Raw genomic sequence first — 12,112 nt, 5'->3', positions numbered from 1 at the left:
ATAAACAAGCGCTGATTAATGTGGAGCAGCAATGACCGTGGAAGCAGTGTGCCGCCACCCTGTCCAATACAGTCCACACTATACACACTATACACACTATACACAGATCTTCTGCAATCGAGTTTATTGAGCTTTCATCAAACCCGAATTTCTTCCCCCCGTGGAGCATCAGATGATCACGGTCCTGCAGAGGAAGGGTTAAGCACGGTCATCAATTTCATCCAGTATAAATATCTCTCAAGCTAATTAAAAACATTAAGCCAATCACTCTAATGAACTGATTTTTGTCCCGTTGCCCGACCGGGCTTTGAGCAGAAAAAGCCTTTCATCATTTTGCTGTGAGTGTGCTGCCGTGATTTATTCCAGCGCCGCTAAACACTGCAGCGGCAGAACGTATTAGGCTGAGAGCTTTCTGGCTCCTACACAAAGTAGTTCTTATTAATGAACTCCACCGCCGTTCATTTCCTCCTCGGCTCCACCGGCGCTGACGAGCAGGGATCCTATCATCAGTATTTACTACCGGGGTTTACTTCAGGTAGCCGACGAGCACTGCCGTCTGAAAGATGGCGTCTTTCCACCGTCGCTCACTTTACATTTGTACGTGACCCGTGTGCACGTTCGGCCCGTCCATGTGTCCCCTTTTAATGTTTGTCCACGTGTCTTCTTTGTTTGTTCAATTCAAGAATCCTCGTGGATTAAAAGTCATTTGAGTTCAGGGGTCACAAACAGTCCGGGTTAAATCTTGAGTGGGCCAAACCAGTAAAACAGTGCCACAACAATCTTCATATTTAAACTGTAGAGTTTTTATTTGAGAGTATACGTGACGAAAATGACGATATTTTCACAGAACCAAACAATTACTACTGAAAATGACTGCAGTCTCAATGTAAAGCCAATTTCAATGATACATTCTGATGCAAAATACAGCGACGGTCCAAAAACACTTCTATTCTGCATGTTTTCACAGAGTCACCCCGGCAGCCTGGCTTAGAGACCAGACTGTCATCTCTTATGGCCGCGTTCTTTTTTATTATAGGTCCAGAGTTCAGTTTGTTTTCACAGCTGCTGTGAACGAGCTCTGAAACCTTTCATGGTTCACACTTTCCTTTCTTGTGTTCCTTTTAGATTTTTACTGTGATTACTGTCTGACTGTTGATCCCCACCCTGATGTGCTTCATCGCTCATCGTCTTCACCTGCTGGCTTTGGTTTGTATTGGTTTTTAATGTGATTTGAATTAAAAAAAACTAAATCATGCAGGGGAAAGGCAGCCCCCTGAACGGCAGATTTTTTTTTTTTCCTCTGCTCAAAACCACTCATCTTAGTTTCAACCTGTGATGTGACGCGTTCCTGTAAAAAATAACGACTTTCCTCATGAGAACAAGGACGACAAGTCTTTTCAATGTGAGTGTAGGTGTGTGGAAGGATGTCCGTCTCCACAACAGTACAAAAAATAAATAAAAACAGAACATAAATTCCCAGAGTGAAGGCCACAGAGCTGCACTGAACGTTGGTCTGCTTCCCACTGGACTGGTGCCTTGCCCAGGGGCACCTTGGCACCTTTAAAAATGCTTCATCTGCTTTGGTAAAGAACAAAGTTAGTGTGCCGTGAGCTTGTGAAAACACCCATAATGCAACAGCTCCAGAAGAGGTTTTGGGTACATTTCACTGTATTTTGCTGAAGTTTTCATTAAAATTTGCTTCACGTTGAGACTCGAGTACTTTTCTGTAGTTTTCCATCATTTTAATGTCTGCGGCACAACAAAGAAAAACTCTTAAAGTTTGAATATAAAGGTTAATATGGCTCTATTTTAAAAGTCCAGCCCTGACTAACGTGTTTGACACCCCTGGTATAAGGAGAAATACTTTTCCTTTAATATTCAAGGTTTTTCACGATGGATCATGTAAGAACGGCAATAAATTGGAACATTTTCAGGATGAACGGGTATATTTTCCACGAAATAGATTATTATGGTACCACGTCAGAGGTCAGTTAAACCTGGGATTATTGGATGTGGCCAAGAACTCAAATGAGTTTCACATCTCTTGTATGGATATCAGCGAAGATGATGGTGATTTCAGACCTTTTAGATACTGAGGCTTTCTATTTATTTTGATGGACGATCCAGTGGTTCTTGATTTAATTCAAAAAATGGATGCTTTGCCACACTTGCAAATTTGTCACCGTGGAACCGAAGCGAGTGGAAAACATCTGCGGCGCAAACACAAATAATTTAAACTCTTGCAGCAGCAGCGAGTTGTCGCCGCAGCATGAAAGAGACTTTACAGGAAACCAGAACTGCACTGACGTGAAGAACAGCGAGCGTCCTTCCTGTTCGCTCGGCGCCGGCAGGAAATGTACGGCGAAATGTCTTTCACAGCCAAAACCTGCAGCGTGAATCACTTTGTTTTCCCTTTTTAATCGCAAACCAAAGCCTCAGCACACGGACAGATGCATACAGGAATATGTAAATGAGGTGTGACCGTAGGGACGGAGCATCTGTGCGTGGAGCGAGGCGGCCGGCCGGCAGCGGCGCCGTCAAAGCCGCTGTTACTGTGGAGTCTGAAATCCCCCGCATGACAGCACTGTAATTCCATTTAGCACGCCTCAGCACGCAGCAAATCAGACATGGAGGCTCCCCACTCCGCCACCGGTGTGCAGGTTTCAGCGGGAGCCGGGTGGGGGAAGGTCAAGGGAGCACAACGCCGCTGGTCGGGCCGCGGTACATTGCCACGGTTGTTTTGGGTCCTCGAGTGGAACAAACTCATCACGCGAGAGCAGTCCTGAAGAAGGTGGATACGCCGGGGATGATTGAGAGAGAAGAAGAGGGGATGACAGGCGCAGACGTGAGGCTTAAGCTGGTGGAGCGTCCGATGGGAACCAGGACGGCAGAACAAATAGACAAACAGCTCACACAACTTTACAGGAGGTGGAAAGGATTCAGCTCAACACATTCAGGATTCTACTGGTGGAGACAAGCGGTGAAACGTTTCCTCTCAAAAGGTGATTCAAGCAGAGCGGGAGGGTTTTTAGTAACAGAACTCAAACAGTCACATGATGGTTTCAGGAATCTTTATGGTTGTTGTTATGATGATTAATATCTGTGTAGTTTTATTATCGAATTTGGGTTTTTCCTCTTGAAATAAGGCGTCTCCTCACTACTCGAACCAGTTCATCCGGCTTTACCCTGTGCAGGGTCTCCACACAGAAAGGTCCGGCCGGGATTTGAACCCATGACCTTCTCACTGAGTCTCAACCCTGAATACCGAATCCCATACAAACTAGCCAGTTAGCTCTTCCATTTGTCACCAGCTTAAAATTGTAAACACTTTAATTGTACATTCTCATAAAAAGTTATTTAATTCATTCAATGTTTTTTCTGGCTGATCCGATTAAAAAAAAAAAAAATCATAATTGTTAAATAAAATAGGAAGCGAGCGAGTCAGTGCCTCACTGTAGGGGGCAGTAGCGAGCACTCTGGTTTATATTTGTTCTTAAATATGTTCTTTCATTTTTCAAGGTTCATTCTTTTTGAAAAACTTGGAAATTAAAAAATACTAAATTCCATAAGTATCGTTTAAATTTGACAAATAATGTTAATTTAAAAAACATAATTAAATAGCTTATTTTTAAAAATACTGGAGGAGGAGAGAAACTTTTTGACATTATATCTATTTATCTAACTTAGCTGTTTCACATCTTTTATGGTCAAATACAAGTCCAACTTATGTTTGGTTATGTTTTATATTTTCTGTCAGAATACAGAGAGTCAGAGACGATTCTCGGGTTTAACATCAGGGGTCAAACTCCGGCCCAAAACCCTCCCTGCTCTCTGACCCCTCACCGTGGTTAATATGGCATTGCCCCCATAATCAAAATATACATTTCTTGTATAATTTAAATTCTGAATGAAATATGAATTACGATGTCCCATTGAAAAAAAAAAAGTGCAAAAAGAAAAATCTGTAATAGAAAAACTCATCCAACCTTTACAAGAAGCAAAACATGTAGTTTTTATTAAAAGATTTGTCAGATTAATTTATTAGCTGATCAAAAGTCTTCAACTTGAGAATGAAGGACCAAAATCGTCTCCTACCGTTTCCAGTTTTGTTTAACAAATTATCAATAAAAAAAATTATCTAAAGAGATTTTTAGGAATAAATTAGTCAGTTCAACTATTTAAGACCCCGAGCAGCTTAAATGTCACAAAAAACCCAAACAATCCTCATATACAGAATCAGAGACAGCAACATTTTTTCTTTTAGTATATTATCAAAGTGTAATCAGAACATAATAAATCGAATCCAGCGTGGGACAAAAGTGATCATTATCCTGATGAATTCATTTCTAAAGGCTTGCAGGAGAAGGGGGAGCATGTGGGCTCTCAACCTTCACTTTCTGTCTGAAGTTTCTCCTCAATTATACAACAACAGGAAGCCACTTCACACAATGACCGAGGTCAAACTTACGGGGTCAATCAGACCACAGGGTCTGGTCACAGTCAAGGGTGTTCCGGTCAGATGTATAAACCGAAGCACCTCGGCATTCAGACTGTTTCTACAAGCTTTAGTGAAAGAATGTAGTGATTGTGCAGTGACAGGATTCCACCGGGGCAATAAGTCCAGCCGGAAAGATTCCCACCAAATATTCCACAATCAAAGTAGAAGAACCAACGATGGCAGAGCGAGGGTCGGTGGCCAACTGTCTGCAGAGTCCATCGCTCCATAAACACACTTCTAAACCTTCGTGGAAGAACTGAAGCCGTTACGGCGGCAAAACGGTGGAGAGACGAATTAAATCCTCCGGTTTAAAAGGGAAAAGTCACTCAAGTTCATTCGAAGGCAGGCGAGCAAATACTTTTGGCAATATAGTGTATATGTCTGCTTTCTAATAAAAATCTCTTCAAAAACTAAACTGGTAATAGAAAAAGAGAAGCATCTCGATATCAACGAGAGCTTCTTTTTTTTTATTAAATATAAAACATGTTTGTGTGTCAGATTGTATTCGGTGTGCTTCTCTCTACACGTGTTGAATGAAGTATTTGACCTGTGAAAATATGCCGCCAGCCGAGCACAGATTCAGGGATTAATAATTCAGGGCTTCTCGTCGGCGTCGGTTTAGCCGAGACTCACCTGGACGCTATCGTCTCGTCACGCATGAACAGCGAGGAAATAAAATCTGCTCCGGGTACAGACGTCATCAGTCTCATCGCTTCCGGGAAAATCTGATTATTGATCAACTGATCGACAGGAAATCAAATTATTTGCACGAGCGATTCGTCACTTCAATCTTTCCATAAGAAATCTGCATCAGCTGGTGGATGGCCTGGAATCAAACCCAGGTCTGTTTCTAGTGAGGCGACCGTAGAAACCACTACTCCACTATGTCACAAATACAAGCAGCACTCAGTTAAAACCCCCAGAGAGAGATGGTTTAAACATTCTCACTGCTGCGTGTTAACTGAACCGACACAGCCGATGTTTGCTCACCAACATGAAGCCCGAGGCTGAAAGAGAATCTGCATATCCGACGTTAATATTCTGACCTGGAAGGATAAACATAAAGACCGGTACTTTTAATTATACTACACCCAGTAAATGATTTGTACAATTCAATTAGTCACGTTCTATAAGTTTTATCCTTTAACGTTTAGTCAACCACTCGTACCAACAAGATTCCGTTTGCACGATTCAGACGACAACGTTTTGAAAACGACGTCTGTTTTACGCGGAGACGGCGGTAATGCTGAAACAAGGTTCTCATGTTGGGCCGCTTGTGGGTGCCATTTGTTTTTAGAATAAAACCACACACACACACACACATCTGCACAGAACAATTGGTACCAAGTTGGATTGTTATTACGGTGACTGTCAAAATAAAAGTACCAAGTCCAGGAGAATATGGACTAGGAGTAATGACATGACGGAGGTATTGTTATAGTCCATCTACTCGCACATGTGCAGAAGAACCATTTACTACAGCCGTGGTGTAGGCACCTTTTCTTTTTCTTTTTTCCCCACGTTACTCAGAACGAGTGTTTCCAGTGACTGAGCACCGGTCGTCTAAACAAACCCCCAAAATGCTACAAAGGTTTTCCCTTTTGGCTTCAAAACGTGTAAACGGGCATTAAAACGCTGCAATACGCAGTGACTGGAATTACTAAGAAGTCACTGCTGTCTGATCCAGACCTCAGTAGAACCTCCAGTGACCCGGGTTTCATGTTTCAAAAGTGTTTTAACTTGAAATGATAAAAAAAAAAAAAAAAAATGATTCCTATAAATTCCAATTGAACTCCAAATTTACAAAAAAAGAGCATGTTGCAAAAAGTGCACAACTTCACTTTTTTTTTTTAAAGTTTGGGCTTAATCTTAATACTCATGTATTAAAATCTGCTTAATTTCCTTTCCTCATCTGTGGATCCATAATTAATGTTGCTGTGATTTCAGACAGGTAGGGTTGCTTGCTTCAGAAGATTAATGGTTCTGGTTCTAGAGGGTTTTTAGAGTTTGGATGTTTTCCCTGTGTATGCATGGGCTTTCTAGTTCCTCCCCCGTCTTGAGGATAAATGCAAACTAAAGTGTGTTTGTGTTAAACTGGTGACCCCTATAGGGTGTTTTAGTCTACATCTATCAGCCTGATCAGCTCAGGTGAACCTACGTTAACTAAAACTGTAAAAAAAAAAAATAAATCTTATTTTGGCGAGAAAAAACACCTAATTTAATTATTTAAAAAGTCATTTCTGAACCGAACAGTTTCTATTAACAGATTTCACACGAACCAAAATTGATTTGCTTTCATTAATGCGACTCAGTTTGAGTGAAACGCTTTCCGAAGCTTAGGGAAAAAAAAAAAAAAGCTTCTAGATGAGATTTGTAAAAGGTTAATTAAAATGTGGCGTCCACAAATCGATCTGTATCAAACTTAAGAGACATTTTGGCTCTACTCACTATTTTTTAATCAGTTGCACCAGAGTTTGACTCCCTTCCATCGTGTGCGCCGTCGTCTCGGTCTCGACTGTCCAGGAGGAGAAACTGAAGGCCGCCAGCAATAAAAGCAGCAGCTTGAGGATTCGGCTTTAAGATGGCGTCAAGTCGCTGCAGAAATGATTGAAGGAATTTCCCCCGAGTGCTCGACCAGGGACCGGAATCACGGAGCCACCGGAAATCAATGGATGAACTAAGATTGCAGAGAATCTTCTGGGATTATTCCAACAGAATGACGACGACTCCGGCTTAACGAGTCTGATGGAATGAGTTCCCTCGCCGCGGAGAACGTCTGAAACACTCTTAAAATGAGACAATGAACGCAAGTTTATGCATTTATTCATGTAGTTATTCCACTCCGATTCAAAGGCTCAAGGCTGGGTCAGCAATTTAATAGCCAAAAATACTCTAGAATTTGCGGTTAATGTTTTTTTTTGTTTTTTTCTCTCTACCTCCTTCAGGTTTTTTTTTTTTCCCTCATTACTTTTTGTACCATCCTTCCTTAAAAATGCCACAAAACTTTTTGAAAAGTGCATTTTTGTGAATATCTCCAAAACTTCAAGTTGTCCATACACACACACACCCCCCCATAAAAATGTCCCCCGTCGTCGAGGCTCATGAGGTCACAAATTTGCAACAGGAAACCACCAACATTTTTTTCCCCAAAGGTTTTATAACCATCCTGTTCAAACAACATTCTCTATTTTCTTTTTACACAGCCAGAGAACAAAAAAGATTGAACATAATAAACTCCCAAACCTTTTGTACAGAGAAATCAAACTAAATGAAGAAAACATCTCTTATATTAGTCCATGGTTTATCCTCTGAAACCCCGTCTTTGCATTTGCCATTAGTCAGCGACACGTTCGGTGTCAGAGTGAGGCTCTGTGTGGTCGCGGTGTCAGTCCGTTTCACTTGCTGCTTTGATCCGTTTATGTGGATCACAAAGCAGCAAGTCGAGGCCATTCAACAAGTAATCCGGTCACGTCTGTGTGTGTGTGTGTGTGTGTGTGTGTGTGTGTGTGCGTTCAAAGGTTATCAGTGTGACTGTGTCGGGAGTAGGCAGACCTAAATTAAGTGTATGCATGTGTGTGTGTGTGTGTGTGTGTGTGTTAAAGAGTCTTGTGGTTTAAGCCAGTCCGAATCCCTCCGAGCATTCCTGAATGGCCAACAGCAGCATGTGTCTCAGCTTCTCGTAGCTCTCGTAGGCTGGAAGGTCCAGCTGGTTAAAGCTGAGGACGGAGGAGCACAGACATTTTTTAAAAAAAAAGTTTTTTTAAATACGTTGTTTCTTGAAGAGCTTTGCAAGTGTTGACCAGTCGGTGAACTGGCTGTGTGTTTACCAGGTGTGAGCAGATGGCAGGCGGTCAGTGGATCGATCGTCACGGTGGATCTGGAACTTTTGGATTCCGTTCATGCCTTCCAGAGCGGCGAAACCCTGAAGAGGAACCTTGGATGTGCCGGTGACGAACTGGAGGAACTTGGCCCGGTCGGCTTGATCAAAAGACCTCAAGGCCCTCCAGAACCACTGGATCTGCATTTCACAAGAGCGACAAATCTTAGAGATGTCTGGGAAAGTAATAAAAGTGGAGATTGGAAGAACTTATGCTGTTCTGGTGACGTTAATTCTTCCCACCTGAATGGAGCTGGACTGGTATTTGTGATATTCGGTGTTGGCCTTCAGGTCGTCGATGTCGATGGTGGGCAGACCGGAGATGAGCAGCTCCAGCTCCTGCTCAGTGAAGATGGAGATCAGCCTCTTCGGGATTATTTCGTAGAATCCCTCCAGGAAGGCCGCCAGCTGTTTGCGGATTGCACCTAGAAAACAAGGTCAAGTCTTCACTTCGGGCTCTTTTCTGCAGGAACTAAAACATCCTGATTTACCTTTAAAGTTACATTATTGACAACTTGTAACTGAGCAGCAGCTACAGAAAGACTCTAAAGCTCCTTCATTTTTCCATTTCAAATTTGAGTGCTGCCATCTAGTGGCACCGGTAGAACCTGCCTTTATTGCTTGAACATCTAATAAATCATTTGTGTAGCAACATGGATTTTGTCAATGAACTTGATAATTGGTGATTAGACATTTTGGGGACACTCCTCACCGGTCATCTTCATCTGGCACACGAGGTGGACGTACTCCTTCTTGTTCTCCTCTGTAACAAGGATGTTGGCTCCATTTGGCTTGAGGTCTCTCACTTCACACACCCCAAACTCCTGGACCTACACACACAAGGACAAGCGGAATGATATAGAGATTTTTTTCTCTCTCATTTATATTATAAAAGATTATCTTTACAGAATTGTCTCATGAAAAAATAAAATGCGGAGCTCAAGGAGGAAATTAAAATATAAACAAACAAACAAACCTCTGTGCTGAATGTCAGCTCGTAGCCCAGTGTGGACACGTCATTCTCCAACAAGTACACCAAGCCCTGGAAGAATGGGTAATCCTCGCTCTCCATGTCCGTGTATCTGGTAAAGCCCAAGAAAGCAGGTATTTAGGACTCACGCATTAAAGTAGCTCATCATTTAACGTCATGACGGCTTCCATTCGATCACCTGACACTCTTGCCCAGGATGTGCTTGTAGAAGCTGCGGGTGAAGTAACACTCCAGTAACCGGTTGTCGTAGACCGCCTTGGCCACAACGCGCCCTACAAACTTGAAGTAGCTGAGGTGGTTGGGGTTGCAGTGGGATGAGGGGTTGATGGTGTAGGTGACGCGGTCGCCCGGCGAAGTGCGGAACAGGGCGTACATGGGGTTGAACATCTCTCTGGAGATGATCATGTACCATTCCCTCAGCAGGCCTCCGGCGTCCTGGCCCTCCTCCCCTTCAAACACGATGTACCTACAGCAGAGAGGCAGCAGAGCGCGATGCGGGGTGAGCGCTTCTGGAACGAAAACAGACAACGCTGGACATGAGAGCAATGAGGTCTTACAGCCGGTTCTTCATGTCCTCTGGGCTTTTGCGATGCAGCTCCCTGTAGGAGTCCTCGAACACGTGATCTCGCCTCACGTGCACGGCCATGTCCTCCTTCCTCAGGCCTTCGTCCAGTCGCTCCAACTCCTGGCGGAAGTACCTGCAGACGACGACCGACATCAAAACGTCAATGATTTTAATATTAAATCAACTCCTTTGGTTATTGTTTTCAGGATGATCCCTCTTACTTCCTCTTGACATCAAAGTCAAGGATGCGTATGTAGTCGACCAGGACGGCAAAAGGCCCGTCGGCCAAGTGAGTGGTGGACTGGCGCAGGATCTGATTCAGCACAGTGCGATGAGTTTCTAAACAGAAGAAGAAGAAAAAAAGGACTCTTATTAGATATTGCAGCACATGAGAACAAAGACTTATCTCTAAACTTTCAAGTGTTTCAGGCTCACCAGCAAAACGGAGGAACTTCTGGGTGTCTGGCGGCAGGTTTGAGGAGATGTGCATGGACGATGGCTCCCTGGAGAAGAACGGGTCCAGGGATGACGGCGTGGCGGGGGTGAGCGGCGCCGGGGAGAGGGGAGGGGGCTCGTCTTTGATGTGAGAGAGCTGGCTCTCCCTCGTGTCCCTCACGGGAGGTTTGCTCTCTCGCTCTGTGGCGTGGACTAAGAAGAAGGCCTCCACCGCGGGTTGAAGCACTGAGAAGAAGCGCCACAGGAGGATGGTCAGCCACGTTTCTACACCAGACATCAAGACACTGCACATCACAGAAAGCTTTCACCTACCGAGCACAGCGTGCTGGTCGTGGGACTCCTCCAGCTCCTTCAGGCACTCCCCGAGCATGTCCCACAGTTCATCCAGCAACAGCTGCTCGCTCAGCAGAGGCAGGTCTGGAAGCCTCTCCTCGTTCTCCGACTGACCATTTCCTTCTTCTTCTGAACAAACAAGAAATAAGTATTGCTGTCAAATAGCTGCACATACATTTGACAGCCATGTTAGAGGTAGTTAATGGAGAAGATGCCTCTCAGTGTAAATGATACAAGTGCTAAGGGTTGACAAATCAAGTCAGTGTGATCTGGGTTATGGAGTCTTACCCAGAGGCGGTGCGTCCTGCTCCAGAGGAGACGGTTGGTCTACATCCATTGGAGAGTCATCTCTCTGTGCTGCCTGAGTGTCTGATACCGACTGCACTTCAGACTACGAGAAATAAAAACCAGAGACAGAATGAGGTACAGGGGAGGGGGGAAAAAAGTAGATGATTCATGATTAACATGACAGCTCTTTTCATTTTGACTGAGTCTGCCATGCAAAATCACATTCCCATGATCCACCGAGAGAAAGTAGGAAGTAAGTAGGGAAGGAGAGGAGGGCCAAAAGCATGAAGCCACATCAGCCAGCAAACAAACATAAGAGGAACCGGTCAGGTTGTTTGGAGCAGGCAGTACATTCACATTCACTCTGTCACAGATTGAAATTGTCAGTGCAAAAACCCCGATACACAATGCAGTTAATCACAGGCAGATCTGTCCGAGTCAGAGCAGCAGAGTGAGACTTCACAATGCATAAACCACCTTTGGTGTGAGACTGTAGGGTGACTCTACACTGCGTTTTTACAAAAATAGAAAACCATCAATTGGTTACAACATTAAAGGATTTGCAAACAGATCATTGGGTTAGCTTATTTTTCAAAATGCACAAAGCAAAAGTAGTACAGGCTTAAGTTAAATTAAGCATCTGTCATGTCAATAGCGGATGGTCATTTTATAGCATTTATATTGATGACTCCTCCAGTAACTCTGAGCTGTGATGGTCATACAGAGCGATCCAACATGTTTCTATTCAACGGTCTCCGACTATGAAATGTGTGCAGTGTTGTTTAGGTGCGAGTATGCCTGCTCTCAGTGCGGCCCATGCTAACCGTGGCAGCAGCAGCCGTGCCAGCAGGGGGAGCAGCACCAGTGGGAGCATGTGGGGCTGCCACTGAGGATCCAGCAGCAACGACAGCGGCGGAGGCAGAAGGTGCAGTGGGTGGGGGGGCCTGTTGTAGCCGGCGTGCCCTCTGTCCCTCTCTCACCATCTGGATGATGGCGTCTGCTTCAGCCTCGAGCTGACGCACCGCAGCCTGGATGCTGCTGGCAGAGCCCAGACTAGAGGAGCCTGGTCGTTGAGAAACAGCAGGAAAGAAAATGTCTCAGTAA

The 12,112-nt window shown here is 44.2% G+C and overlaps 1 protein-coding gene across 14 annotated transcripts in view; it reads right to left on the bottom strand.

Moving 5' to 3' along the window:
• Positions 1-7,383: 7,383 nt before the first annotated feature.
• The window catches only part of huwe1 (HECT, UBA and WWE domain containing E3 ubiquitin protein ligase 1), a 36,137-nt gene continuing 31,408 nt past the window's right edge, over positions 7,384-12,112 (bottom strand). For 12 of the 14 annotated variants that reach the window (XM_080469585.1, XM_080469578.1, XM_080469581.1 and 9 more), the window contains 12 exons: positions 11,833-12,071; positions 11,009-11,111; positions 10,700-10,849; positions 10,367-10,612; positions 10,153-10,270; positions 9,924-10,064; positions 9,545-9,832; positions 9,352-9,457; positions 9,088-9,205; positions 8,619-8,800; positions 8,326-8,516; positions 7,384-8,214 (listed from right to left, as the gene is read on the bottom strand). In XM_080469585.1, the coding sequence (XP_080325711.1) occupies positions 8,112-8,214; positions 8,326-8,516; positions 8,619-8,800; positions 9,088-9,205; positions 9,352-9,457; positions 9,545-9,832; positions 9,924-10,064; positions 10,153-10,270; positions 10,367-10,612; positions 10,700-10,849; positions 11,009-11,111; positions 11,833-12,071 (1,985 nt within the window). In that variant the 3' untranslated portion in view covers positions 7,384-8,111. The remainder of the gene's footprint in view (positions 8,215-8,325; positions 8,517-8,618; positions 8,801-9,087; positions 9,206-9,351; positions 9,458-9,544; positions 9,833-9,923; positions 10,065-10,152; positions 10,271-10,366; positions 10,613-10,699; positions 10,850-11,008; positions 11,112-11,832; positions 12,072-12,112) is intronic. The other 2 variants (XM_080469583.1, XM_080469582.1) reach the window with 1 other exon arrangement.

The sequence above is a fragment of the Lipophrys pholis genome (genome assembly GCF_963383615.2).
Source record: "Lipophrys pholis genome assembly, chromosome: 8".
NCBI classification, from domain to species: Eukaryota; Metazoa; Chordata; class Actinopteri; order Blenniiformes; family Blenniidae; genus Lipophrys; species Lipophrys pholis.
The sequence above is the reverse complement of the archived record's forward strand: the minus strand, read 5'-3'. Positions and strand labels throughout refer to the sequence as shown.